Source organism: Acanthochromis polyacanthus, chromosome 4 (assembly GCF_021347895.1).
Source record: "Acanthochromis polyacanthus isolate Apoly-LR-REF ecotype Palm Island chromosome 4, KAUST_Apoly_ChrSc, whole genome shotgun sequence".
NCBI classification, from domain to species: domain Eukaryota; kingdom Metazoa; phylum Chordata; class Actinopteri; family Pomacentridae; genus Acanthochromis; species Acanthochromis polyacanthus.
The window spans coordinates 28,959,422-28,986,479 of NC_067116.1; the positions used below are offsets into that span (position 1 = coordinate 28,959,422).

A 27,058-nucleotide genomic window follows, 5' to 3' on the forward strand; every position below is an offset into this window, starting at 1 on the left:
TTGTCCTTTTATCTTTAAAATTATAAGGTATTCAAATTTTGTTTCCATGCCCGATTTTGGTTTGCAATCATTGCCATTAACCAACCCACACACACAACACTAACCAGCAACAGGGATGATTTATTATGCTTCACTATCTGTTACCACACGCGCACACATCAAAAAGTATTTATTTCACTGTCCTATTCCTCCTCCTCTTCTTCTTTCTCTCCATCTGGTGCCTCTGTATTTTTAACCAGCAGAGATAAAAGCCCTCTCCCACCTGCTTCCTGGCTGAGCAGGAACTGCTTGGTTAAAAAAATAAAAAAAAGCATTGAGAATATCCGCACGTTCAACAAAGTCAAATTTATAACTTTAAGACATTTATAATGCCACCTGGAATTAAATTTAACACCAATTTAATAACCACAATAAAGAGCCGAAAATCTGTCACAAGCAGCCTCTTTCTGATTACACGCAGCTGATGAGAATAGTAAAATTAAATCTAAGCATAAGGAAAATGGCACCGGGTGATTGAATGGAAGGAAATGATGTCCAATTGTGTATTATAAAGTGGATGCAATTAAAATAAAGCTTGTTAGAAGTGACCTCTGGCCAAAATTGAACTGCAACGTGACTCTGGTCCCATTCACTTCTTCGCACACCAAACAATTCCCAAGATTTATTTCATCTTTTCTATTTTTTCCACTGTGTGGTGGTCATAATCATTGCCTCAAGAATAAAACACTGCAAGAACATATGCATTCACAGTATTTGAAGATAGCTGGCGTTATATCTTGTATTGCTAAGAAAAGTAGCTGGTAGCAGCCTTCAGTGTCGCCGAGCTGTTTCTCCAGTGAGTCTCTTGTTCTGTGGATGAACTCCAACGCCACTGTCTTGGACTGCAACTAACGACCATAATCTTTGTTTTTCTCTCTGACAGACCTGCCAGAAGCTGAAGGGCCACTCCAGAACTAGCAGCAGGTGGAAAACTGGTTCACATTGCTGCTATGCCAAGCATGCCATTGCTGCAGAGCAAGGGCAGCATAACATTTTCTAGTGATGGGATAGCCGACGAACATTGCCAGCAGCAGTCCAAGACGATGGAGTTGGAGAGCGTCTGTATGATGCGAGACTCACTAGAGGCAGTTCAATGACATGCTCACAGGATGCACTGCCTATTTTGGCAGAGGAACTTATTTTGCAAACATAAGAGTTTCTTCCAGACCAACACCCTAAAAGGTGTGTCAATGCAACAAGCAAACAAACATCACCATAGATAAATGAAACTGCATTTATGACTTTGGAAACAGCAGACTTTCAGGTCCATGAGGGTGACATTTCTTTGACATTTTTTTCACAATTTCTTGAATGGATGAAAATGAAAACTTGCTACAAACATTTGTGTTGTGAAGGATGAATTACAACTGATGACTTCTAACATCATCAATAACCATTTTCGGGTCAAATTACTTCTTTTACTTTTGTCGTTAAAACTTTTGTCAATGAACAAACACCTGTAAATGAAAACAACAACTTCTAAAAAGGAAGAGGGAATTTATTGTGATTGTCATAAAAGTTGTCTCAAAGATAGGGAGGAATGCAGCAGCAGTGTTATTGTACATTCTGGGCATGTGAGCGATACTGTGATACTGGGCAGAAAGTGATGCCTGTTTGCCAAAATCAGTGTTTCCCACTGAATTTCAGCAGTGGGAGCCAGTGGGCTAAGAAATTGAGGGGAGTAATGGCCAAGAATGATAAAACACTCTGATCCATCTTGTGAACCAGTAGTCTCGATAATCAAAGCTCAAATCCTGCTCAAGCAGAAACCCTGAATGAAGATGTATTAATCACATTGTTAATTAATGGCGGGATTCTGTGTTGTCAGTTGTGTTTTGGTTGGATGATGACAACTTTTGGCCACGATTAAATGACCCTCAGTTGTAGAATGATTATTCTAACCACTGTTGATGTGCAAAGTTGCCAAGAAGCCGTAGGTTTCATGCTAATAAAGTGCCTTTGAATTGAATTGATAGAGATGAGAAACCACGGAACAGACATGCGAGTACGATGAGGGATGACGTGATGAAGAAACAGACAAAGGGGCTTCAGGCAGGTATAATAATCAATCATCTCTCTCTCTCAGGTTATAATCTGTGCATTAGTCTCAGATGAGGAAGCATAACCACTCAATCTAGGCATTAATGGGACTATGCTTGCATGCTTAGACAGAGTCAGTGAACCTGAGCCACTGAGTGATTGCCTTAGTGCTACAATGAATGAGACTTGAAGTTGAAGCTACAGTACATGTGATGGAGAGCGTCTCTCCATCTCTTTCAATTTCTGATCATAGCCTGTAAATGATTGATACACCTTGGTTTATACATTTATTTTATCCCAAGCATGAAGAATTAATTCTGCACAGTGTGCATTCTATTGATTAGCTATTCATTGAGCTCACTCTGTCAAACAACTCCTGCACTTTTGAATTTTTCTCGGTGCATAACAAAAGCAGCATCTTATTTTGTTTATTCCGAGTTTGTGCGAAGACAGCACTCCAACTAAATGTATCAAAGACTTTGTTGTGCATCCTCTTTCAAGGGTCATGTTAATATTCAAGGACAGAGTCTTTGCATGCTCCGAGACCGTGACTGAATAAGCTGATTTTAGCTCTGAAGGCCTGAGCGGTTGTACAGCATGCTAACTGCTGCGTATTCGCCAGTGTAAATTTACACAGGGTTCAGTTCAAACCTTGACTAAAGTGCTGTGTTCCTTTTACTATTCAAGTTGCACACACATTTGACTGATAAATATGCAAAACCCGTTATGTAACTCATACATCGAAGACCCCTTTTTCAAATTTAACAAATTCTTTTGCATTGCCAATCTATGTCTAATTTAGGCAATATAATATGTCATTACTTTAACCTACACTGCATCGTATCCTGTTTTCTCAGGCCAAGTTGGTGCCCAACAGAGATACAGCACACTAAATTTCACTGGAAGCCTACTAGTGTAGCTGAAATATTAATATATCAATATTTATTACATACTGTCCCAAATGTGTAGTACAGAAATCAGAAATTATGTTTCCATTGTTACTGTAAAGTGTCGGTTTTATGTTTTGGGAAAACATCAACAGTGTAACAGCAGATGATAAGCTGCACACAGAGAACAGAAATTTGATTATCCAGAGGAAATGAGGTTTGATAATTTGAAATAAAAAATGACTTCTGATAGAGATCAGAACTCATTACGGCAAATGATCTCACAAAGAGAATCTCTATGGAACACCTCACCGGTATATTGCAGCTCAGGAGCCAGCTCATTACACCCATACCGGACTATTCAGAATTTTTTGTTTGCTTGTTTGTTTACATCCAACACAGATTTCAGTTTCTACACTAAAAATTCAAAGAAGCAAAAGTGGGGGATGAGAGGGGTGAAGAAAAGCTAGAAAAAGAAGCTGAAAAAGGAGAGCAGCAGAAGCGTCTTCAAGGGTCGGGTGTGGAGGTCTGAGGTTACAGAGAAGGATCATGCTCAATGCTTAACCGCAATTTTACAAATGTAAAATAATCAATGTGCAGCCTTGTCTCACAAAAATACATTTTTATAAAACTGAACAGCATCCCCAATTACATTGTAAGTGATTACGCTTGTGATTTACAATTAATCAACATCTTTGCCATTTATTTTGTTGGTTTTCTTTTGCTCCTTTTCAGCCACCAAATCATAAATTAGATGATGTGGAATCACTCTGCTAACCCAAAAATGGAGAATCTTTGAACATGTGGTTAAGGTGTCATGTTTTAAACCCAAATTATGTTATTTTTCATGAATCTAATGAATTAGTTTTGTTAGCTAAACTTAACCAAGCTCCTAACAAGCAGTTAGAGGTTGTAAAACTGTCAACCAAAGCATGGTATTTTCAGTAAATCTAACCATGTAGATTTGGTACCTAATCCAAATCAAACAGTGAGTGGAAATGAAAGTTAAATCTAAGAATAATGGTGACACACACAGGATGTGAACCCCAGTCTTCTAAGTGAAAATCCTGTTATTAATTTACTATATGCAGACTTTGTGAGTGCTGCAAACTGAAAGCCTTTCCCAGGAATTAACATTCTTACCTTTCAGGGAGAAAATGTGCTTCTTTCAAACCATGTTGTAAATGAGAATGCAGCTTAGTTGTATGGGGACAAAATTATTGAGAGACAGGGTTGCATTCTGCAGACAGGAAAGCTTTATGTGTTCAGTTCAACAAATAAAAAACACTTAAGTATGTTCTTGCTTATGTGTACCTTTGCTGGTTTGTGTACAAGTTTGCCTCTGTAAGGACTAATTTGAGTTTTAGATGTTGAGGAGTGAGGACATTTTGGCTTGTTTTCACTTTACAGAGGACTGCTTGAGGGTTATAAACATTTTTTAGATTCAGAGTGGGTCTTACAAATGTGCTTAGGGGTTAAATTTAGACATTTAGTTATGATGGTTGGGTTAAAAGGCTGAGGAGTGCATATGTCAAATGTCACTGAGGGCCCTGGAGAAGATTCTGAACAAGGGAGCACAAATGTGTGTGCTTCTATGTGATTTTGCAGAGTTTAAACAGTTATATTTGATTTCACACTGAGCTGCAAGCAACTGGACAGAATACTGCAGTGTGTGTCTCTGTTCAGCAGCTGCTGTTGTGGACTTTATGCAGAGACATAACTCATTTCCACTGACCAGCAAGCCGGCTTGAGAAGGAGTTGGGAATATACACTCCACAACAACAAACAGGAGCACTCACTTGGACCTGCAAAGACACACACTCTTTGCATCTTCCGATCATACTGTATGCAGTTGCATTGCAGTAAAAATGCTACTGTCGGTCTCAACACATTGTACAGTATGTCGTGTTACTGCTATGATTGGTGCTACCTACGCTTTCCAGCTAGAAACACACAGCCATTTGTAGAATCTTCACAATCTTATGCTGACTGCAAAGTCAACTACAGAGCCTCTGTGCCAGAAAAGAAACAGCATCAGTGGAAGTATTGCTACCTTTAGACTTTGCCTTCAAGGAAAACAGCTATTTGCTCTGGCCTTTGCTTCCAGAGGCTCTACTCAGGTAACTATTTTGGCTTGCCCTCGCAGGAAATCTAACTGATAACATTAAAATGATGGTATTCCATTCAGATGAGTCAGTTTCAATGCAGTCTTGCGATGCTGATTATGTTTTGGAGGGCAGGAAGTGAAAAGCAGAATGGACAAGATGGAAGAAAGCCTGTACTGTGGCATCCTGTAGGATATTACAAGAGAAAGATGTAGACAGGAAATTATGTTATCAAAGGGAGAGATATTTTCAACTGAATTGAAAGACTTTCCTGCGATCGAGGCAGGATATATAAGCAATTACGTTTTCCTTCTAACATTTTTCTACTCAAGAAAACAATAAAAAAAGTGATTAAATGCTTATAGCAAAAAAGGCTGCACCCTAAAGCACCCTGTGTTGACTCGGGCTACACATATTGTTGTGCAGTTACAGAAATCCGACTCCTAACAGAGCGAAGAAAAAACATCCACTATAAGGTTAGAATGCATAGAAAAAATAACTGACATAAACACAGCCACATAAGTTAGGTTAAAGAACGTGGAACTGCATATGTGAGTATTATTTAACATTATCTGTACAGACTGCGGGAGCTTTTCAAGCCATTTTTTTTCCAGAATTTGTCTGTCACTGACAGCATTTCATATTTTTTTGGCTCTTTTTGGTCTTCATAAACACTGTAAAGAAATTTTCCATTCTTTATCTGTGAAATATACCATTATGCCCACCGCTTTGCTGCTATCATCCCTCCATACCACTGCATTTTACCATCAACATCACCCCAAGCATCATGTCATCTTCAGTGTTACCTTTGAGTTTGTTTTGAACGTCCAGGGCGATGTCCAGAGGGTAGAATGGCAGCACGGGATCATTGACCAGGCGGAGAATCGCTTCTGCTGTCATCTGTAGAAACACAACCAAAAGTGAATCCAGTTAGTTTGCATTGTGTTCTTCCTTGCCTGCATTCATGAATGCAGTCTTTCAAAGAGAAGCAGAAAACATACTGTAAAGTTTCATTAGTTGACATGATGTGCTTTGTCATTAAGCACATAGGAAATCTGCAGGTAAACAGTTATATTATTTGGTGGATGAGGAGTTTCAGACATTTCCAAAGATTCACTATGTCCCAATCCTCAAATGAGTGTGTAGATACATTTTGACATTTAAAGTTAAGACAAAAAAATTGCATATAAATTACCTGTTTTTCTGCAGCTTCCCAAAGCTTTATATCCAGGCTTAAAAACCAATAGATAAGGGCTGTATATGAAAGATCATTGTTGACAGTGGTGGCTGGGTGAAACGTTTCCAAGTGGGACTGTGGCTTATTTAAGCACTCTTAGAATATGAGAGTTTCTTATACTCAAAGGAGGCAAAAAAAAAGGCCAAAATCAGATTTTTCTTATATCTATATGTGAATAACTACTTTTACATTCATTTTTATAACAGTGTGTATTTGACAATGACGCACAGTTTGTCAAAACAAAATTAATGAGAAGGAGACAAAACAGTCGACAGATTAATAGATCGTTGGGTTTTTTGCTGAAAATTAAAACATGGCTAAGATCCACACAGTAAAGGATAATTAAGCACTAAAGGTTGCAGTGTTAATGTAGCTGATGTCTACAGATATAAATATCATTTTTTGCAAAAACTATATTCATGTGCATTAGATTTCTGCAAAGATGTCCAGTCACATCACTGCAGCAAAACTAGCTAAGCAGAAACTGCTATAAACCGATTATTTCTGTAGTAGCTTTCTTTCATTTTGAACACATTGTTCCTAGCAGATTACAACTTTTTTAGTTAGAGAAACTGCAGTGTCAGGAATTTCCAACAGAAAAAAACAAAGTCAAAACTGCTATTAAGAGTTGCTGCGTCTTCTCTTCTTCTTCTTCGAGGTTTAGTTAATAAACTGTGATATGCTATGCTGTGCTACTGCCACATTCTGTTTTGCTACAGGTAGAACATCATTTGTACAAAGCTCAGTTTCTCCATACGTTCAAAGCAAAATCACAGGTATCTGATTCATGCACTGTTTTGAACAGAGTTCTGTAAAGATTTCTAGTTTCAGTGTTGAAAAGACAAATCTTAGTCTGGACAGAGAGCTGGTCTGCTGCATCTAGAATGTGCTCTGAGAGGTGGGCAGGTAATTCTCTGCCGTGTCAATCAGAGGCCATTTTTTTTCTTGTTTGTTCACTGATGTTCTCCTCTCAATGAAGGCTGGGAGAGAGAATCTATTGATTTAAGAAGAGGCTGGAGTCTTGAGCCTTCGGTCCTTGTGTTCGTCATTGTCGATAACGACAAGTATCACTACTGCTGCTGACTGACTCTGCACAGTGGGATAAAATAATCACCCTTTTGGATAAGACTGGACAATACTGAGTGGCTAAAAGTACCTTCAGTTAACAACACTGAAGTACTGATGCTTCTCTTCAAGAGCTGCTTGGAATCAAGAGACGAAGAGGAAACTCGGCCCCAACAATAACGTTTTATCTTTCATATATGCCACATAATGTATTTTTGAGTATGCTTTAACCTAATAATAAAAACTATTAGGAAGTAATGACGAAGTGACAGTGGGATAAGTACGAAATCTCCAGGAAAAGGCTAATGAGTAGTATCCCTTGAGAAATATTTCTAATGGTCCTAAAGTTTGATTTAAGAGCCTTAAAAAGAGTGGGACTGAAGACTGCAGTGTTATAAAAAAGGACTGCAGTGCTGTCGACCCACAATATTCTCCCTGAAGCACTAAATCAGCTCAAAGTGAACGTTCAAAGGTGACATCCGAGGGCTGCATCACATCAGTCATCAGATCAATAAATCAAATGTTTGCATGTTTCAATATCATGAAACACACAAAGACAAATCTTATATAATATCTTTTTACCTTTAAGATAACAGTATTAATAGTATTCTATTTAGGATATTGTTTATAAAAATCTTAAATGAAATGTGAAAACATATGACTTACAAAATGCTTTTTTACAAGTATTTATGTATTTAATTTCTTTCTGTTTTTCCTAAAAAGAGAACAAATGGAAGGCACTAAAATGTTCTATACAAAGTACAGCTGCATGGTATTTGAAAAAAATTACATAGCCAAAATGTTAATGGTAATCACAATTATTTTTTTGCATCTAAATTGATTTTACAGTTAATCCGTAACAGTTATTCACTGATTATAGAAACAAAACATTCTTTCGTACGCTCACATTTTAATAAAGAGAGCACTGCTTTCACTTCCATGTTGTACTATATTCTTGTACAACTCTGTTTCAAAGTGAAACTCAATATAAATTTGTTTGAAAAGAGTGAAATAAGGGGTTGTAATGTTGGTTTTACCCAACTTTAAACAATGGGCTGTTTTCTGTAGGCGGGGCATTTTTCATGTCAGTATTACCATCAGTCATGCTGATATGATCCAAAATCAAAATCATGATTAATATTTGCACTTCCTGCTATGCGACTTTTTCAAATATGCACATTGTAATAGCTGAAAAGGCTGAAATAATACATCATGCAGCTCTAACAAAAACTTTACTATCAGCAAAAGAATTTGGAAACATTTAAATAATGATTTCTCAATTTTTTATTCATTGTATTTCACACTCCCCATTATCCTTAGATGTCACAACTCAGCAAAGAAAATTTGTCTGTAAATGGACAAAAGTCCTACTTTCCATCTGAGAACCCTGGAGACACATTACATAATCACTAATGTGTGTCTACTCGATTGTGTTCATACAGAATGTTCATCAAAAAAAAAAATCTATGCATGATAAACCAAACATTTACTTGGTGTGTTTGGTGGTTCACTGTGTCAAAAGCAGCTGCCAGATCTAACAGCGGTAAAAGTGAAGACTGTCCAGTAGCTCTAGCAGAACACAGTGATTCTGTTAGGAGTGCAGTCTCAGTGGAGTGACCCTGTTTAAAACCAGACTGATTCGGGACATTCAAGTTGTTTCTAGAGAGGAAAGCAGAGACTTTGTTGAGGACAGTTTGCCCAAGTATTTTAGACAGGAAGGGTAGGAGTGAAACTGTTTTCGACTTGGGCTGGATTGAGTGCAGGTTTTTTGAGTATTGGAGTGACTTCAGCTTGCTTCAATGCAGCAGGGAACACACCTGCAGCAAGTGAGAAGTTGATGATGTGTGTTACTGCAGGGTTAAGTGCTGGGAAAATGGCTTGTAAAAGGTTGGACGGTATCGGGTCCAGTGGACAGGCAGTGGGACGAGAGTCCAGCAATAGCTGAGCAACGACACTTCCTCCTCAGTCAGAGGGGAGAATGAGGAGAGAGTGGCTCTGTTAGCTGGCAGATGGACGGTGAGTTGGTCAGGCTCAGAGAACTGCTTACTGATCGCAGAGACTTTGCCCGTGAAGAATGAGACGAGCATGTCTGCAGTGAGCAGAGTGGAGGGTGGTGGAGGAGGTGGGTGGAGGAATGAGTTAAAAGCAGAGAAAATCTTGGAGCATCTGATGTACCACAGATCTTGTTCTGATAGAACTTGGTCTTCGCAGTTTTTAAGCTGGAGGAGAATAATATTGGCAGATTTCTTTAATGCTTTTTTTTGGCCTTTTGTCGGCTTTATCAGATAGGTTAGTAGAAACGCAGACAGGAAAGTAGGAAAAAGAATGGGGGGAAGACCTGCAGTAAAAGGCCATGAGCTGGAATTGAACCTTGACCACTGCATTGGGGACTACAGCCCCTGCTTATGGGTAACCTACTCAACCAGCTGAGCTACCTGGGCGCCCACGTTAGTAGATTTTGATAGTGACTGAAGTCAGTAAACCCTCTGGATTTATGCCATTTTCTGCCTTCCACTTTGAGGCCCGCCCTTTGCTTCCTGGTGACTTCAGTGAGCCATGGACAAGGAAGGGGAGATCTGAGCAGATTTTGATGCTAGAGGGCAAAGACTGTTCAAAGAGGATGGAACAGTTCAATCAGTCAGATGTTGTGTCTCGTCTATGCTGTCGCCAGCTGCGTATCTGATTTTGCACCTCACACCTTAGTGGACCAGATTGTAAATTGGAAAGCGAGACTCCATGCAACATTTTGCTTTTCATACTGATTAGACAACAGCTGTCTTGTGAGGGGGAAAAAAAAAAGACTGGGACACCTTTGGCTGCAATGCTTGTTCTGGCACCCCACACTGAGAAGCACCATCCAAATCACAGAGTGTCTGTCTGGCTCTGCTCTCACACTGAAGTGTCTGTCATCCTGATGCAAACAGATCACAGCCACTGATTCAGCCACTCTCCCAGCAGGTAGAGGACTTGGCACAGTTTCCACTTGGCCTTTGTTGGGGTGTATAACATCATTATATGCAAACATATTACTGTGTATAAACAGCCAGGATTATTGACATATTGATCCCCTTCTTCTCCACCCAGACTGTGTCAGTCTCACAGGAAATACACCAACTTTGTATTTCTCAGGGCCACATTATAATTGGATCCAGCCAAGGACATCACATGCATGGCTTAATCTGAGCTACATTCATTTACACATTAAGAAGATTTGACACCCAGCAAGACACAGAGCTGGAAGAATCTCTTTTTCTTTTGCACTTCTGTTCACTGCAGAAAACTACAAATAGAAACAGACCATTTTCATCCCTGCTTTCATTTTGATCTCACTCATATGTTGTAATGATTTGTTTTATATCAAGCTTCACTCTTTTGTTTTAAATGAAATCATTTTTGCATGTCTGCCTTTATTGGATCAGAAGCAGACAGGAAGTAAAGCGAGAGAGAGGGCGCCGTAATATGCAGCCAAAATTCCGAGCTGGAATCAAAACTGTAGTGTTGGAGGTATGTATTATTATTTAGCCCAGCTGACTGAAATGGAAATTAATTTTGCAAATCAGTAAATTTACAGTATTATAAATTTACTAGCCGTGAGAAGAAATCAAGTATCAGTTGGCCACCGTCTGCACTCCTAAAGCAAACTACGCTTTGCCAAACAGAATTCAAGTGAATCTGAAGGCTTGTATTTATACGGGTGGAAGTTAGTTTAATAATACATAGAAGACAAGATGGCAAAATCTTTTCTTTTGCTCTTGTTGGACTTCAGATTGCATGCTACGGTTATTTCCTGATGTCTTTACATTCTGGTGCTGACATTTTGACTTCCTAAAGCACCAGATACCAAAAGATGACTTTGTTAATTTACTCTTATTATGATTTGCAAAGTGAAAGCTAATTTTTATTGCAGAATCCCTGAGCAGAATACAATGATAGGTCCTTCAAAATGTCAAATTAAAAGAACCTGTGTTATGCTTTTCCCTTTCCTTTAGTTTGCTATAGTGTCTCGTGCATATAAAAAGTCTGCAAACCAGCTAAGCCCAACGTCTATGCCATCGGAAGGAATGCCTTGCTTGAGGTTGTTTTTCTTCTGTAACTTATCAACTGTACATCACCATATTACACATTTGCATAACTCCTGCCCAGCAGCTACTTTGACACGTCCTCAAACAAAGAATGCACAGCTTACTCACAATTTACCTTTATTGCTTCAACAGAGCTGCCTTTACCAGGGCTTTATCTCTCTATCTAAATGAGCCAGTTTCTTTGCTGCAAATACAAAAGCACGTTATCTTATGTCCAGCAAAAATAATTTGTCTCTGTAGCACCACAATGCTTAATTTATTTAGAATGGTATCCCGTGACACATTTGTTTTTAATTAAAAACTGCAATTCTTGGGCGACTTCGGTATTAGACTTGTAAGTATTTTGCAATGTTAAAAATATTTTGAATAATTGTTCAGTCCTAAACGTAAACGTATTCTAGCAGAGCCTTCAGATTGGATTGCAAACCTGTAGGGTGCATATTATATGCTCTTTAAATGACAGCTTAAATTGAAATCCAGTAATAGCAACTACAAGTTTTGAAAAACAAATCACAATAGTTGCAGTGCCAATATCAGCATATCCCTTACACAAGAAGTGAGAAGGCAAAGTTCAGTTCAAATTTGAGTCTCACGTCTTGCACAAGATTTTAATTTTAAAATCTATTATTGAATGCCTTACTGCAATAAAAGTCTTCATGTCTGTAATGTGCTGTGGAAATAAAAGTTGCCCTTACTGAAAAGAAAAAAGAAGGATAAAGTAAAGGTCAGCATGTGCTACGTCCATCTGTCTGTGTCTGTGTGTTCCAGCTGACCTGGTTCATTCCTGGCCAGCAAGCGTCGAGTCTGTCTCCAGATGAGCAGACTCTCGGAAGATAAACTCAGTACCAGGTTCATCCACTCAGTGGCACACATCACTCACACGAATGTGCGCACAAACACACACACACGCTCTTCAGGCTCTCAGAGGTGGAGTGTGCTGGAGGTCAGCCCGGCCAAGACTGGACTGAGAGTCAAGGGCAGACTGCCAGAGACCTTCCTCACTACAGGGTCACGGCTCTCACTCAGTCCTCCCACATTCACAGATGACACATGTAGCTTGTTCACATCAGTACATCATTTTTCGAAGAAACTGAGCCAATTACTATGAAAACTCAAATTGTCAATAAGATGATAGTGTGCTGCTACATCCATTGTAAGGGCTGATGTATTTTTTGCTTTAATAAAAAGGATAGGCACTCTTTATCTTCTGCATGGCTCTATCTGGCCAGAAAAGGTCTACCTGTCGATAAATCTCTTGCATTAACAAAGCATTACAGCATTACATGCACAAAAGCATACAATGGGAAAAAAGTGCATATGTGGAGTTCCCTTTTAAAAAGCTTATACAAGGCAGTATCTAATCAGATGTTTATATTTAGTTTCCCACCAACAGCCTTTAAATGATATTTGAAATGGTTTTAAACACAAATTTTATTTGGAACCTTGACCTGGATTTAAACTATGTTTGCCCGCAGTTTTTAAGGATGGATCAGCAGGATTTCGGAGACTTAAAGACGCACAAAATCAGATATATGATGCTTTCACGCCTCTGTGCCTATGTGATATCTGGCGTCTTACTTAGTCTACCTAAGCAGCTGTCCCTATATGACACTCGTTTGCTAGTATTTTGAAAATGGCTTACAGTGTACAGATCTGTTCTGCACCTCTCTGCGCTGTTGTCACTGCCGCTGAAATCAATCTGGCAGGGGGAAAGATTAGAGCATTGATTTGAAGCTGGTGAGTAATACTACTGCAGAAAGCATACATCAAAAGCCTGTAATGTGGTGGGACAGAAAACGCCGTTGATTTCTTATTTATGGCCTTATTTCTGGATCGTCTCTTTCTAAGGCAGAGGCGAGAGAGAAGGAGGGGGGAGAAGCAGTGAAAGGGGAGAGGGAGAGATGGCGAGAGATAATGATGGAGGAAGAAAGGCAGAAAAGAGGCTGTGACATAACAGAAAGTAAAAGACAATCCGAGTTAAAGAAAGATGACAGCTGGAGTGGAGTGGAAGGTAGAACAAACTAGTCTGAGCATTTCTTCTCATGTTTCCTCTTTTTGCTTGCTTTTCTTCTGTCATAGCCACCATCCTTTCATCCTCTTTCCTACTCTGACCTTTTAGACTTTAATGAAATCAACACCATCTGTCTAAGTTACATTTCAGGGATGACACATCATTATCTCTTGGCACCGTCTTGATGAATTTACTTGACAAGAAAAAATAACTGTTTGTATACAGTACACGTTCATCTGAGGTCAAAAGTCACAACCAGGGCTTATCGATTGACCCTCAGAACAATGACCTCCAAGTACTGGAGGAGCGCGCCCGTAAACTTTAAGCAAACACAAGCAACAGCATTGAAAATCTACTTTCACAGACAGGCAACCAGAATTTACTGATATCTTACTTTTGCTTTATGGTTTGATGCATAAAAAGTGACTTTGTAATGACAGCTCAAGTCAAGCCTTGCAATAATTATTGAGTTATATTAGGTAACATAATGGAGACTTGTATGAGATCCTTATTTCCCTGAGCCACTATTCAATCAATCAATGAGAAGTTAGGTAATGTTGCAGTGGAGGACCTTGTTCTTTCCAGAACACATTGTGGGAACTGCTACAGGTTTCCATCTATTACTCTTATAACCTAAACTTGACAACATCTTCAAAGGTGCAAAGAGTCAAATGGTGCCAAATTCTGAATACCCGCGCCAGTTTAAAATCATGTAGTAAGTCAAACCCATATGAGGTGTGATGAAAAAGTTTCTGTTTAAAGATTCTATTCCTGTTTTTGCATAGATGAAGCATGGCATACAACAGATGCACTGGTGAGCCAGATAGTGCACTATGTCAACAGCACGACGTGTTACGTGTGCTTTGTAACCTCTTGCAGGGGTGCATTTAGGATTTCAACACAGCATCCTGTAGGAGTAGCATCGTGCTGAAGTCTGCAGCTCCAGCAACAGGCCCTTCATTATACACCTCTGATGAAGTGTATAAGATTTGTTTTTTTAAGCTCGTAAAAATCTAAAGATATTAACAATAAAACATAAAAAAGGTCTATCACAGCTAACTCAGCTTTTTTTCTACTTTCTCTACTGTGGCAGTCTGTTTGTTTCTTTTCTGTGTTGTAGACTATATAAGTTTCTAATGACACATTAAGTTCGTTCAGACGTTTCAACAGACACTACAGCTACAATAACATTCTCTATGTTGAACCTTCTAGCTCTCATCTCCACCTCCATGTCACACCTTCAATCATGGCGACAAATGTTTAACAGGTGGAATTCTTACTGTAACTGCAAATAAATATTTAGAAAAGATCCAGGTAGTGAGAATAGAATAGGCCTTGACTAATGAGCCCACATTCCTACATTTTACTGTAACACATCGCGGGGCTTAACTAAAATGCTAAGGTAAGACAAAATAAATTAATTTGTCACTACAAAAGGGCAGATTTAGGATGAGCTTAAAGAATGAGTGAAGCACCCAACAAAAGTATCGTCTTAGTCAATACACCAATAAAAACATAAACCCACCAAATGCCAGATCCAAGCCTGAAATCCTGGCTCCTGTATGAGTATTGGTCTGTGAGTCAGTATGAGTTGTGATACAGTCTAACTAAAAAAACATTGGATACACATCTGAAATGCCACTTTAAGATTTCTTGAACTGAAACATGTTGTTACATGCATTTTTAATATGTTGACATCATGGAAAAAAAAATCTTCCATGAAGTTGACCTTTGCCAAAATGATCTGTTCTAGTACTCAGTATAGTGCTGGTTCCACTTCCTCCATGTCCTCTATAGACGTTCTCACCGTTAATTTAAAGGTTTTTTTCCTTTAGGTGCTGCATTATTTTTCTATTCCTCTTGATTGTGTTGGATGCATATTAAATTGGCTTTGCGTGAAAAGTTTGCTTTGGTCTGGATCAGGAATAGGTAGGTTCTTTACTTTCGCATCATTGCTGTCGTATTTCACACAGCAAAAATTACAACCTATTCTCAGCTCATGAATAGAAGCCAACATGTATGATGAATATTATATGTATTAAATGCCCTACAATCAGTGTCATGTTGTGACAGAACCTCAGATAAGCAAAAGATATTGAATATAATCACGTTTTCAAGTCAATACATTCTGAGTCTAAAAAAAAAATGTGATTGTGATGCGATTTTGCACAAAATGACAACGGAGCACTGATTTTTTTCAGTTTCATTGTTGCACGACTGTGATGCTTGAATGTTTGGTATGAGATGTTCAAAGAAGAGATAAGATGTCAAAAACATGTAAAAATTCATCACTTCTTGGAAAAGTTACTGCAGTGGTAAAGGGCTATACGTTATCTTTTTTCTTGAAATACTGGGATTAGCCTTTAAAGCCAAATCTATAGTCCTAGTATACAGTATACTAAAGATGAAGGGATGTGGCTACTGTGAGAGATACTGGGTATGTGTGAAAACTGAGATGAAGCAAAGACATTTAGTGAAACACAAGACAAGAATATACATTTTCCCCACTCTTTTTTAAGTCTACAAATGCAATCTTCACTGCTGGAAATTTTTGATATCCAGCACACAAATTGAGAATCCTGGATGTGAAAATGGCTGGAACCGACAGACACATGAACAAACCTGGAATAGAGGACATTCTGAATGCTTGGTGCTTCAAACAGCAGAGGGCTCTGCTGTGACACGCTACTTTAGCTTTTTTCCCTCTCTCTCACATAGAGGAGCGATAGTGTATCCTCCATGACGCAGAGCTGACAAAGCCTCTCAGCCAAGTCCTGTCCTGTCCAGATCGCATGATTTGCAATGCTAGTGTACATAAATACATGCATGTAGACATCTAGAGCGGCAACGTCGCCTTCAGAGTGTGGCACTTAAACACACATTTCGCCACAGGCACATGTGCACACATGACACTGGTGAGGAAATGAAATGATGATGGTCAGATGGTGTGCATGGAAGAGGCAGAGCAGGTGACAGAGATCATTCTCTCCTTCTCATTCAGTGAAGTAGTAATTCTGGTCGAGTCTCCGATCTCACTTGCCCGCCTGCCTGTTTTTACCCCCAGGCCCACGGAGAGATGGAGAGATTCTCCTCTGATTCAGGACGCCCAGTTCTCTAGGCCAAAATAGGCCTCATGAATAAACCATAAACTATGTAGTTAAGTTATGTAACGACAGCACATGAATAGATGCAGAATGTTAAAGTACAGTAGGAGGGGGTGACGCTCCGTTTTTCTATTCGAGCTGTGATCGAGTGAATAAACAAACATTACAGTACAGATGTGCATCCTCTAAACTGGTAAAGTGGTATTTCAAAATAATTTCACATAGGTAACTGTAACTGTTACTGACTGAGGTGACTTGAGGACAAGGAGTCTTATGCTCCCCTTGAACGAAGAAATCCTCTGGTGCAAAAGAAAAGTTAACACTTCCAGATTGTGAGAGGATCTACAGTATGTGAGGACTTTGCATGAACAGGTACCACAGCCAAACCGGCATGAACTCAAAAATCCCTCTACCAGGGGATTTTTAGCACTAAGGCTACATGCCAAATCATAACTCAAGACATTTTAATTTAAGACTAACAACAGCCTCATTAGCAGCTCTGTGCTGACGCTACATGTTTATTGTGGGAACATTCTTAGTTTTACCTTTTAGCATGCTAGCATGTAGTGGTAAAGAAGAAGTCACATCAAAACTAAATCACCCTAAAGGGAATACGGATATTTGTACCAAATATGATAGTTCATCCCATAGCATTCACTACATTTCACTTAAATGTAAATTGTGCTTTGTGATTATTTTAAACTTGGTATAAAACAAAACCTGATGAGATACGAAGATGTTTACTTCTCCCATTCTTTAAACACCCTCCCACGTCTAGAGAGCCTCCCATTTTTACAAGCCAGTAAGATTTTTACTGAGCTGCTACATTTTAACTGAGGAACCAACAGGGGAGTAGCACAAAATTTGCATAATCTTGCCCGTTGATCATGAAAGTCTGAAGGCCTCATCACCCTTAAAACATAAAAATCCTTACAAACTATCAATAAGTTGTTGAGATGTTTCAGTCTGGACCAAAGTCCTGGACAGACCTGCTTTGCTACTTGTACTTGGACGACATTGATATGATGATACAAGATTTGGTGAAGTGACATATGTCAAGCTTTCACGGAGATGACACAGAAGAAGAAATGAGTACTCGGTGTAATTATAGCATTGAAACTGTCAACAGCTGTCAGTCTGCATGAATTCTCCTCAAAATATGTGAAGGAATGAGAGCAGAGAGAAACATACACTGTAGACTGTGTTTGGAGACAATCATTATCCATCATTTCACTGTCAAATTACTCCTATGTGTGATGCAATGTGCCTTCTGGAAATTTTCTAACTCAGAAGTTAGAAGAAGTCCCCAGGAACAACATTGACCTCTGCTTGGATTTTTTTCCATTCAGTGCATTAATATTACCAAGAAATATACACATTCTGAAACCACATTTTGCATTTTTACAATTTGAACCATTAGGTCCTCTTTTGTCAAGCAGTTTCTATGTGGGGAGTCAACAGGCATTGCCCTTAAAAGTGCACATTTACATTTACATACTTCTACAGACAGTGGCCTGAGGAAGTTTGTCGATGTATATTACTGATGAATAACTTTCACTGTTATATAAAGGTGCATGAAGGTAAGATAACTTTATCAGAGTAATATGTGCTGTTTTTTTCACTGAAATACCTGAATATATTTTAAAATGTATTGTCAGTATTTAACATTTTGTTTAACTGATAAAGAACGTCTCCCTCATCCTTTGCTGAAGTCTATAGCAAAAGGGACAAAGATATCTCTGCTCCATCTCCCACTCAAAATACACATTTTTGTGAGACACTGATTGCATAAGGGATGAAGTCAATTCAGGGACTAAGCAAAGAGAATAATAAAAAAAAGCAAACTGTGGGCTGGAGTTGAACTGGGGTTCAGCTGGCAGCAATGCCGCTCTTGTGACAATGAGCAGTCTGCTGCCTCTAGGCTAAGAGCAAATCACACTCTTGTACCGAAGAAGAGCTTTTATCAGTGCTCACAAGTCAAGGTTCAAGTGTGTTTGTAGCAAAATATCAAAATGGGTAATTAGACTTGCCAGGAAAGAGTGCACAGGCACACAGTCTCCTGCGACGAGGAAGGAAATAATTCTAGTAGCAGCACTCAGCTTCAATTATGATGAGTTTCGAAAGAACAACCCTCAAGTGAGAACTTTTTGTCCTTTTGGATTTGATAACAAATTCACAAGCTGTACCTTCTGTTACCTATTACTGTATTAACCCTTTAAGCTGCAGTCAATTCCAGCCATTTTCAGTACAAAAAATCGCTAATATTCTATTTGTAAATAAAAATATGACGAGAAATACAGGGAATATTGGACGCGCATCGCGAAGTGCATTTCCTTGAAAACGACCGATTCGTGGAGTATATACCGACTTCAAGACATGTTTTGGACAAAATATGTTACTGGCTTGTTTCGTCTGGATGTCCAAGGTTGGATTATGGCCATTTTTTGTGGAATATTTTCATCTGTGTGTTATAATGAACCCGGAAATGTGAGTCGCGCTGTGTACGTTGAAGCCGTGTATAGAGAACGGATGGATGGATATTCGTTGTTTGTCGGACAAATGTGTTTATATTACCCGCTGTGGTAATCACATCTGAAAGTGTTTATACCGGTGGATTCATGAGAATCTAAGCTTTCCATCGGCGTATAGTGTTTGTATAATCGCGTTTGCAGTTTCAGACATTTAGCAAATTGCTTATGCAGATCTCAAAGTGTACCGCGGACGGGACACTGAAGCGCAACTGAAGCGCAACGGGTTAACAAAATCTGCAATGAGAGTTTCTTTAAACCCCTTATACTGGGGGCTTGCAAATGTCTGCCTTTGATTCTAGCCTTTGGAAAAGTCTGAAAAAAGACCCAATGGAAGACAGTAATGGACACCTACCAAACAGATTTGACAATGGGTCACGGAATGCATGAATGGGCTTAAAGCAGCATGTCGACTGTACGGTCCAGTTTGTGGACAAATAAGCAAAAGATGCTTTAACTGGAATGATTTTAAAGAGGAACTTTGCTACATTTTGTTTTATTTAACCTTTATTTAATCACAATGTCCCTTGAGGTTACGTAACTTTTTCAAAGGAGACGAGGCCGAGAAGGAAAAGGATTACAAAGTTGCAAAAGATTACAAAATCTAGCATGACAACAGTTTACATAAGACAAAAGCAAAGCACATTAAAACAACCAATGGACTAAGATACACAAAACATAATCCAGCTTATGAAGAGCAGCTCGACTCTTTAGTTATACATCTTGTCCTCAGAGCTTTGAACACTTGCAGGAAGACAAAATTACTAAGCTCAAGTTTATTCAAGGACCAGAATGCACATCCAGAGAAGGTTGTTCCATCTTTAAAACTAATTCAAATCAAAATCAATAATTTTACACCAACAATGGCTAACTTACAAACAACGAATAAAACTTCTACATTGCTTAAAATACAAATTGATTTCTTTTCAGTCTGTTCAGCCTTTATCAAGTATGTGGGCAACACCACAAGATTTCCATTTTTATACAAACACAGACAACAGCTGCCTCAATCATCAATCAAAGAACCACTTAGAACCACTGCGCACCACCATACAAAATATAGCTTTAACAAGATATCTTAACATCCAAGTAATCTCAAAACCCTCAAGGTCAAAAGATGAATGTAAAACCTGACAGACTATATCACAGATCTTACAGTGTTATCACACATATTAATTCTATTCTAAGAATAAAAGAGAAGGTAAAGAGGGACAAAAATCTACATACATAAAAAATGTTTTTTCACAAACATCTTACAATAAACGTATCTCCCTTTAAATAGCATTTAAATAGTCATAGATTCAGAATTAGAAATGTTGATCCTGGGTCAAATGACTGTGAGAAATATGAAATGGATAGAAAATCGCCTTTGTCACGATGTTTTAGTCTGTTTGTTTAGTCTTTTAACTCACTGTTTTGGTTAATCATCTCACCAGCATTGCTTTTACAGGCTGATTTTGCTGATTTCAAATGGTCAAAAGAAATCAGGGATGGGGAGGCTATTCAAATTTAAAATCTTGAATATCCTAATCGAACAACGCAACCATCTTTAAAATGTGTAGTTTATCCCTGGTATCATGCGGTCTTCTTTGAATTTAAAATATCCCTCAGGTTATTGATCACATATTTTTCAAAATTTAAGATGCCGTATGTTCAAGGAAAAACTGTAATCAAGGCAATGATTAAATATTTAGTCAAACTTTCATTTCTCTTTCTCTCTGTACTCCAACACTTTGCATCAGCCTGTCACATAAACGCCTACGCACAGTGGAGCTTTTGCAGATCTTGGTTTTAATTGTGCCTGTTCTAATTTATAAGTATCTGTGGATAAAGTTACTGCCCCGGGTCATTTCTTTTTTCTCCCTTTCTTTTCTTTTTACCGCCCGGCAAACATCGTTTTCCGGAAGGTACTGTTTTGAGCTGCATGGTCTTGGTTGGTTGGTTGGTTGCTTGTTTGTCTGTAACAATTTGGTTTCCGTCCGATAACTCGATAAAATATTGATGTAGCCTCACCGTATTTGGTACACAGGTGTACCATAATAACACAAAGGTCAAGTTTGCATTTGGTGACCTTGGCCTCATTTTCAAGGTCACAGGGGTCATCTTTGTTGCCGGGCGGTCCAAGTTTGGTAAAACTTCTTGGGTTTTTTGGGTTTTTTTTTTACAGTTTTGAGGAATGAATAGCTCCAGAATTGATGGATTAGGAATTCTATGAAAGTCCCATTGGAGCAAAACCACTCAGCGCCTGTGACAATGGAATTTTGTTGTAGAAATTAGTCCCACATATCAGTAAAGTTGAAGTCACAGAGAAAAATCCTTCAGAAGTTGCAAACTTGTAGATTCTTTTTGCTGTCATAACTCAGATTTTGTTCCAGATGAAGAATTCATATGCTGATTTACAGATTTACTAATGTAGTCCATAACTTCACACTATTAGAGATTGGGGTGTAAGAGTGTTTTGTGTCATATTTGCTGCAGCATCTGTCGTGAGAATGTGACTGTCTGAGCTTCAGAATTAGTGATTTGTAGAACAGGATCTGCCCATCTGCAATAAAGGATTTGAGAATTTAAGTCATGCGTTTGTAGGAGGGAGAAAAAAAATCCCAAACTTTGCTCCTTCTGAAGATTTTTAATGTAAACACTATACACAGTAACAAATTCCCATGTCACATGTGATCAGATGTTTTGGTCCCATGAAGCCTCCATAGAATTTTACCATGTTGGATCTCAATAGTGTTATGAGTTGTGTATTTAAGCACAAAAAGTGTCAAATAGACAACAAATAGAAGACACTGGTCTGACTGTCAGTTGTCTTCACTTGTTCTTCGATTGAGAGGAGACCTTGAGGTAATCCTTCCCTTTCAGAGCTTTAGAAAGATCTTTTTGTGCACAGACAGTTCTTAACTGCAATTCATGATGTTCCCAGATATGGTTGCTAGGTGATTTCTTCCATGACTGCACAGCCTCTAAAGTTATTGTCGAAAAAAATGTAAAAAATAAAAAGTTGCACACACTGCTGTTCATGCAAGAACTCACACAGCCAGCAACCATGGCCGGTGCCAGGACTAATATTTACAGACACACGACATGCACTGAACTGGTTTCTGGAAGACATCTTTTCCCTGCTTCAACGAGCCTGAGCTTTAATAACAGATGGTCCCATCGGCAGTACTTCTCACCAAACACACTCTCTGTGTGTGTGTGTGTGTGTGTGTGTGTGTGTGTGTGTGTGTGTGTGTGTGTGTGTGTGTGTGTGTGTTGATTTTACTGACATGGAACCAAATCAAAGAAAAATTCTTTCTCCCAGAGACAAGCAATTATGAACATACATAATTGGCAAAGCTTTATTGGATGAACACAGAGTTAAATCCCCATTACTCATAACCGAGTGTGACAACAGTGAAGGGGAAATAATGATGGATCTGAAAACATTTAACCTGTCACAGCCCTTAGATATGATAATCACAATTATCTTTAGATAATGGTAAAGGAACAAGTAAAACCTCAGTAAGAGACACTAAAAAGGTGTAGGGTTGCATCTATATTTTGCTTTTATCTCCCTGTATTTGAGTACATTCCCAGGAGAAAGAAAGAAAAAGAAGAAAAAATAATCTGAGAAGAAACTCATTTCCTTTACAGTGCCTCCACTCACACTCAGCTCATGTGCTGCAGGACAATCTGAAGATGTGCAAGAGAGTGACTTTGCTTCAGCTTGTGCTTTTTATGTGCTCGAGGCCTTGTTAGATCATAGAGCGTGACATATTGGGGAGAAGTGAATGAGAACCCCCAGACACGGTGCTAATTAATTCACACTTTGGCGACCATAAAGGCTCGCCCCCGCGCCTGCTGTCTCTGCATGCCATTGCATGACATATGTAGACTGGAAGATTGATACTGCAAATGGCGGCGTTCAGCCATGCTCATTACAGCAGCAGATGGTCATATCTGTGTGTGTGTGTGTGTGTGTGTGTGTGTGTGTGTGTGTGCTTCATGAGGGGTCAATATAGGCAAATATAGACAGAGCAGACTGACAGATTGCTGTGGTGGCTTGTGTTTATCACAGAGCATGAGAGCATGCACTGTGTGTGCATGCGTTGCTGCAGTCAGTGACAGCTTTTTCCAAAGGCAAGATTTACTGTTTACATTTGCGTGTTATTGATCAAACAAGCAGAAAGCACAGTTTTCCAGTCATCTAAAGAGCACTCTGCATGCCAGCACTGAACTGCATCTCACCCATTCTTCGATATCCATTTACAGGGGAATCATGTAATCAAGTGATGTAAGTGCAGCTGAAAAAGCATCGTGCACTTTATGAGGGTTATTTTGAAATGACAACTCTTGTTACCTGACAAGCATTTTGAAAACAAATGTATAATATAGGAAAATTAGTGTTAAGTCTGGTCTGGGTGATAGGTACCGCTTCATCAATAGCAATAAGAAAATGACAAAAATGCCGATTCTGGCTGCATGAACAAACTAAGTGTTCTTCTCCCTGCTCATAAACAGTTGATCTATATTGTCCTCCCTAAGAGTGGAATGTTCTCACAGGTAGACAGTGTGCTAACAGTGTGATGTCCTCAAAAACTCAAGGTGTAACATCCCTTGTGTTCAATAAAGACAACGTATTTTGCAAAATTGCAACAAAAGCACAAATTGCAAACAGAAATCAGAAAATAATCAATATATAAGTTAGGCACAATATAAGAACATACTAAACAGAAAACGATAAATCACGACTATATTAGTTACCAAACAACTACACTCGAGGGCTTAATGTGGTCTGTAATGTCTTTATTGAAGCAAAAGCTGTAACTAAACAACACTAAACAAATACAATACTTACAGACAGGGATTGTTCAAGGCAATTAAACGGAGAGACAAACTGCGGCACGAGAAACAGCAGCACCGAGCACTGCACATGGCCTAATTAACAAAATCAGAATACAAAAATCCCCAACTCTACCTTGACTTTACATGGAACAATCAGTAGGAGGCACTGTAGTACATGAAAATCTTGCACAACATAAAATGCAGGGCAAAACACTGTCAGATGAAATGATAAAGGAGTCTCTTTGCTTTCCAAAGATTTTCCCATTGCTTCCATGCCAGTCTCTTGAGGTGTGCCACTACTCATCCTACTGGGCCTCTCATCGCATCCCCTAGTGGAGGTTGTGGTTGGCAGGCACCGGCAGTTGCCCTTGCGAGAACAGCTTCTCAGTCTAAAAACACCCACAACCCTGTGTCCCCCACCACGCACACCGAAGCGATGTACATACCTGGCAGCTGACTCCATGGCCAGAGAGGCACTGGGTCAAATGGGGAGGATGATGCTGGGTCCTACATTTGGGGATACCTGGTCCAGGTCAGCCAACATGAACCACTAATCTTAACGTCAGCAGATTCGCGCTGGTTGCCTCCATGCTCCTGTTTTACTTGCTCGCTTTATTTAATGTGTATCAAGCAGAGATCAACCCCTTAATCTCATGCAATTTTTATTTATCTGTATGAATGTATCTATTTGTGTGTGTTTTTCATTGTTGTGTTGACATAAGTGTTACCTGTGCATCTCGACAAATGAGTAGTCAAACTCAAACGAAACCTTCTCCTCCCATCCTCATTAAAAAAGTAGTGCGTATTTTGACTATATCACTGAGCCTCAGTTGATGGGAAACAAAGTCTCAAATCAAGTTCTATTTTTCTCTATTGTGCTCAACTTTGCATAATTTGTAGCAAGCATTAAAAAAAGGGAATACACCACAAAAGACATGTAAGGAAGCTTCGCTGAATTATTTAATTCAGTGAATAAACGTAAATGTATAATTAAGAAAAAAATCAATGATGCTAAGAAATTAGAGAATTTACAAAAACCAAGCAAGCAAACATTCTTAGCCCCGAACTCAAACAATATGAAGGTTGAACATTTAAAGAAGCATGGAGTATGTATGTGTATTTTAATTAATTTTATACCATAGTGGGGAGTTCTGAACCAGACTGTCTGTAGTGCTTCTACTTGTCAGAATTCATCCCTTTCATTCCTGGATGTTCTCTGTCATCAGGGGCCACCATAAATTTTATATATTCTCTTCAATTAGAATAAAGGAAAGAATACTATTAGGCCCAACATTATTCATAGCAATGCAAAAATTTGGAATTATAGTGAAGTTTTTACAAAGCTACTTTTATTACATTTTTGTTACATTTTTCTATGATATTCCAGAGCATTTTAATGGACTATAAACTGAAAACAGCTGATGCAGTAGTTTTCTAATCAGTTATTTGTCAATTCAAGATCATGGCAAAAATGAAAGAACTCAGTGAGGTTGCTGTTCGTGTCCATCGCTGAAGCAGGGTTGCACATTGTGGCAAGTCAGCAAAAGGCTATAAAGTCCTTGTTTTTGTTCCTTCCCACCGTAGCCAACTACTTGCTGATAGGGAATTCAAAGGCTACTTTGGATTGTTAAGTTCTCTGTGCTTTGTTCAAAATTCTTAAGTGTTCATCAAGTGTTTCGCAGCGGTAAATGTTGTGAATTGGTGCTATATAAATAAAATTGAAATGAACTGGGCTGCACAGTGCGTAGTGGTTAGCACTCTCGCCTTGTAGCTAGAAGATCCCTGGTTCGTGTCCCGGCCTTCCCGGGATCTTGGCATGTTCTCCCTGTGCATGGTTGGGTTTTCTCCAGGTACTCTGGCTTCCTCCCACAGTCCAAAAACATGCTGAGGTTAAGTGATTATTCTAAATAGGTGCGAATGCGAATGTGACTGTTTGTCTCTATATGTAGTCCTGCGACAGACTGGCGACCTGTCCAGGGTGTCCCCTGCCTTCACTTCAAGTCAGCTGGGATAGGCTCCAGCAGCCCGTGGCCCTAATGAGGATTGAGCATCACATAGAAAATGGATGAGCTGAAATTGAACTTGTACATCAATTTCAGAAGCAGTAATCAATTAGTCAAAGAGAAAATCACTTATAATCCACAATTTGACATGGTTGTGAATAATTTCATGGGTTCACTGCATGTCCAGGGCTGTGTCCGAAATCGCATACTAACGTACTACATACTACATTCTCAATGAGTATATACTGTATACTACGTACTATAAGTATGATTAGAATGCCGACCGTTCACACTGTAGTATACTACTCCGTTTCCCATAATGCATTTCAAACAAAAACCGGAAGTACGGCTATCAAATATCTCGGGTGAATGCCGGCTTCAGGTCGATTTTACGCTAACAAACAGTCGCATAATTAATGTGGCAATTTCAAGCCGGCACTCCTCATGCAGTTATTAGCCAGATTATGCGAATCGTTTCAGTTGTAGCTGCAGGCTACTCGAGGTAGCTGCTACTTGTTCTGTATGCAAAGCGAGCTGCTATAACTAGCTGCTAGCATTCAGTAGCACGTTGTGAGGCGTCTGACAAATTTAAAACGTTGGTCAGAAAACGCCTATTTCTCAAATCTGTGGGGTGATTAGGATGACTACTTAACCACATAAAATAAAATAAAAATCGCCGCGGTCCGGCCACATATCCCGCGGAGGCTTGCATTTCGGTGGATAGCTCGCAAAGCATTATGGGGCGGTTGAGTATGACTAGTGTGGTCACCGCGCATACTTAAAATTTTTCCGGATATAGTATACATCCGGGTATTTCTCGCGTACTCAATCTATTCATACTATCCAATGTGAACGCACTACATACTTATTTTGACGTCACATTTAGTATGAGTAGTACGTTAGTATGCGATTTCGGACACAGCCCAGGTATTTGCTTTTCTCTAGTGTAGAGTTAGACGTAACATACCAATCCAAAACAGTCACTGTGTAACTGAACTCACACACTAGTAAAATGTTTTCTTGGGAATCTTGGTCTGTTTTGCCTTGTAAAATTCAAATTCGACCTTTTATTGACCTTCAGGTGTCAAGAAATGTAGACACACAGAGGCAAAAACAACAGGCTGACA

General features: G+C 39.1%; 1 protein-coding gene across 3 annotated transcripts in view; it reads right to left on the reverse strand.

The window, feature by feature from the left end:
• Nucleotides 1-27,058, reverse strand: part of LOC110966177 (inactive N-acetylated-alpha-linked acidic dipeptidase-like protein 2) — a 580,988-nt gene that overhangs the window by 42,691 nt on the left and 511,239 nt on the right. For all 3 annotated transcript variants that reach the window (XM_051947586.1, XM_051947587.1, XM_051947588.1), the window contains exon 18: nt 5,878-5,971. In XM_051947586.1, the coding sequence (XP_051803546.1) occupies nt 5,878-5,971 (94 nt within the window). The remainder of the gene's footprint in view (nt 1-5,877; nt 5,972-27,058) is intronic.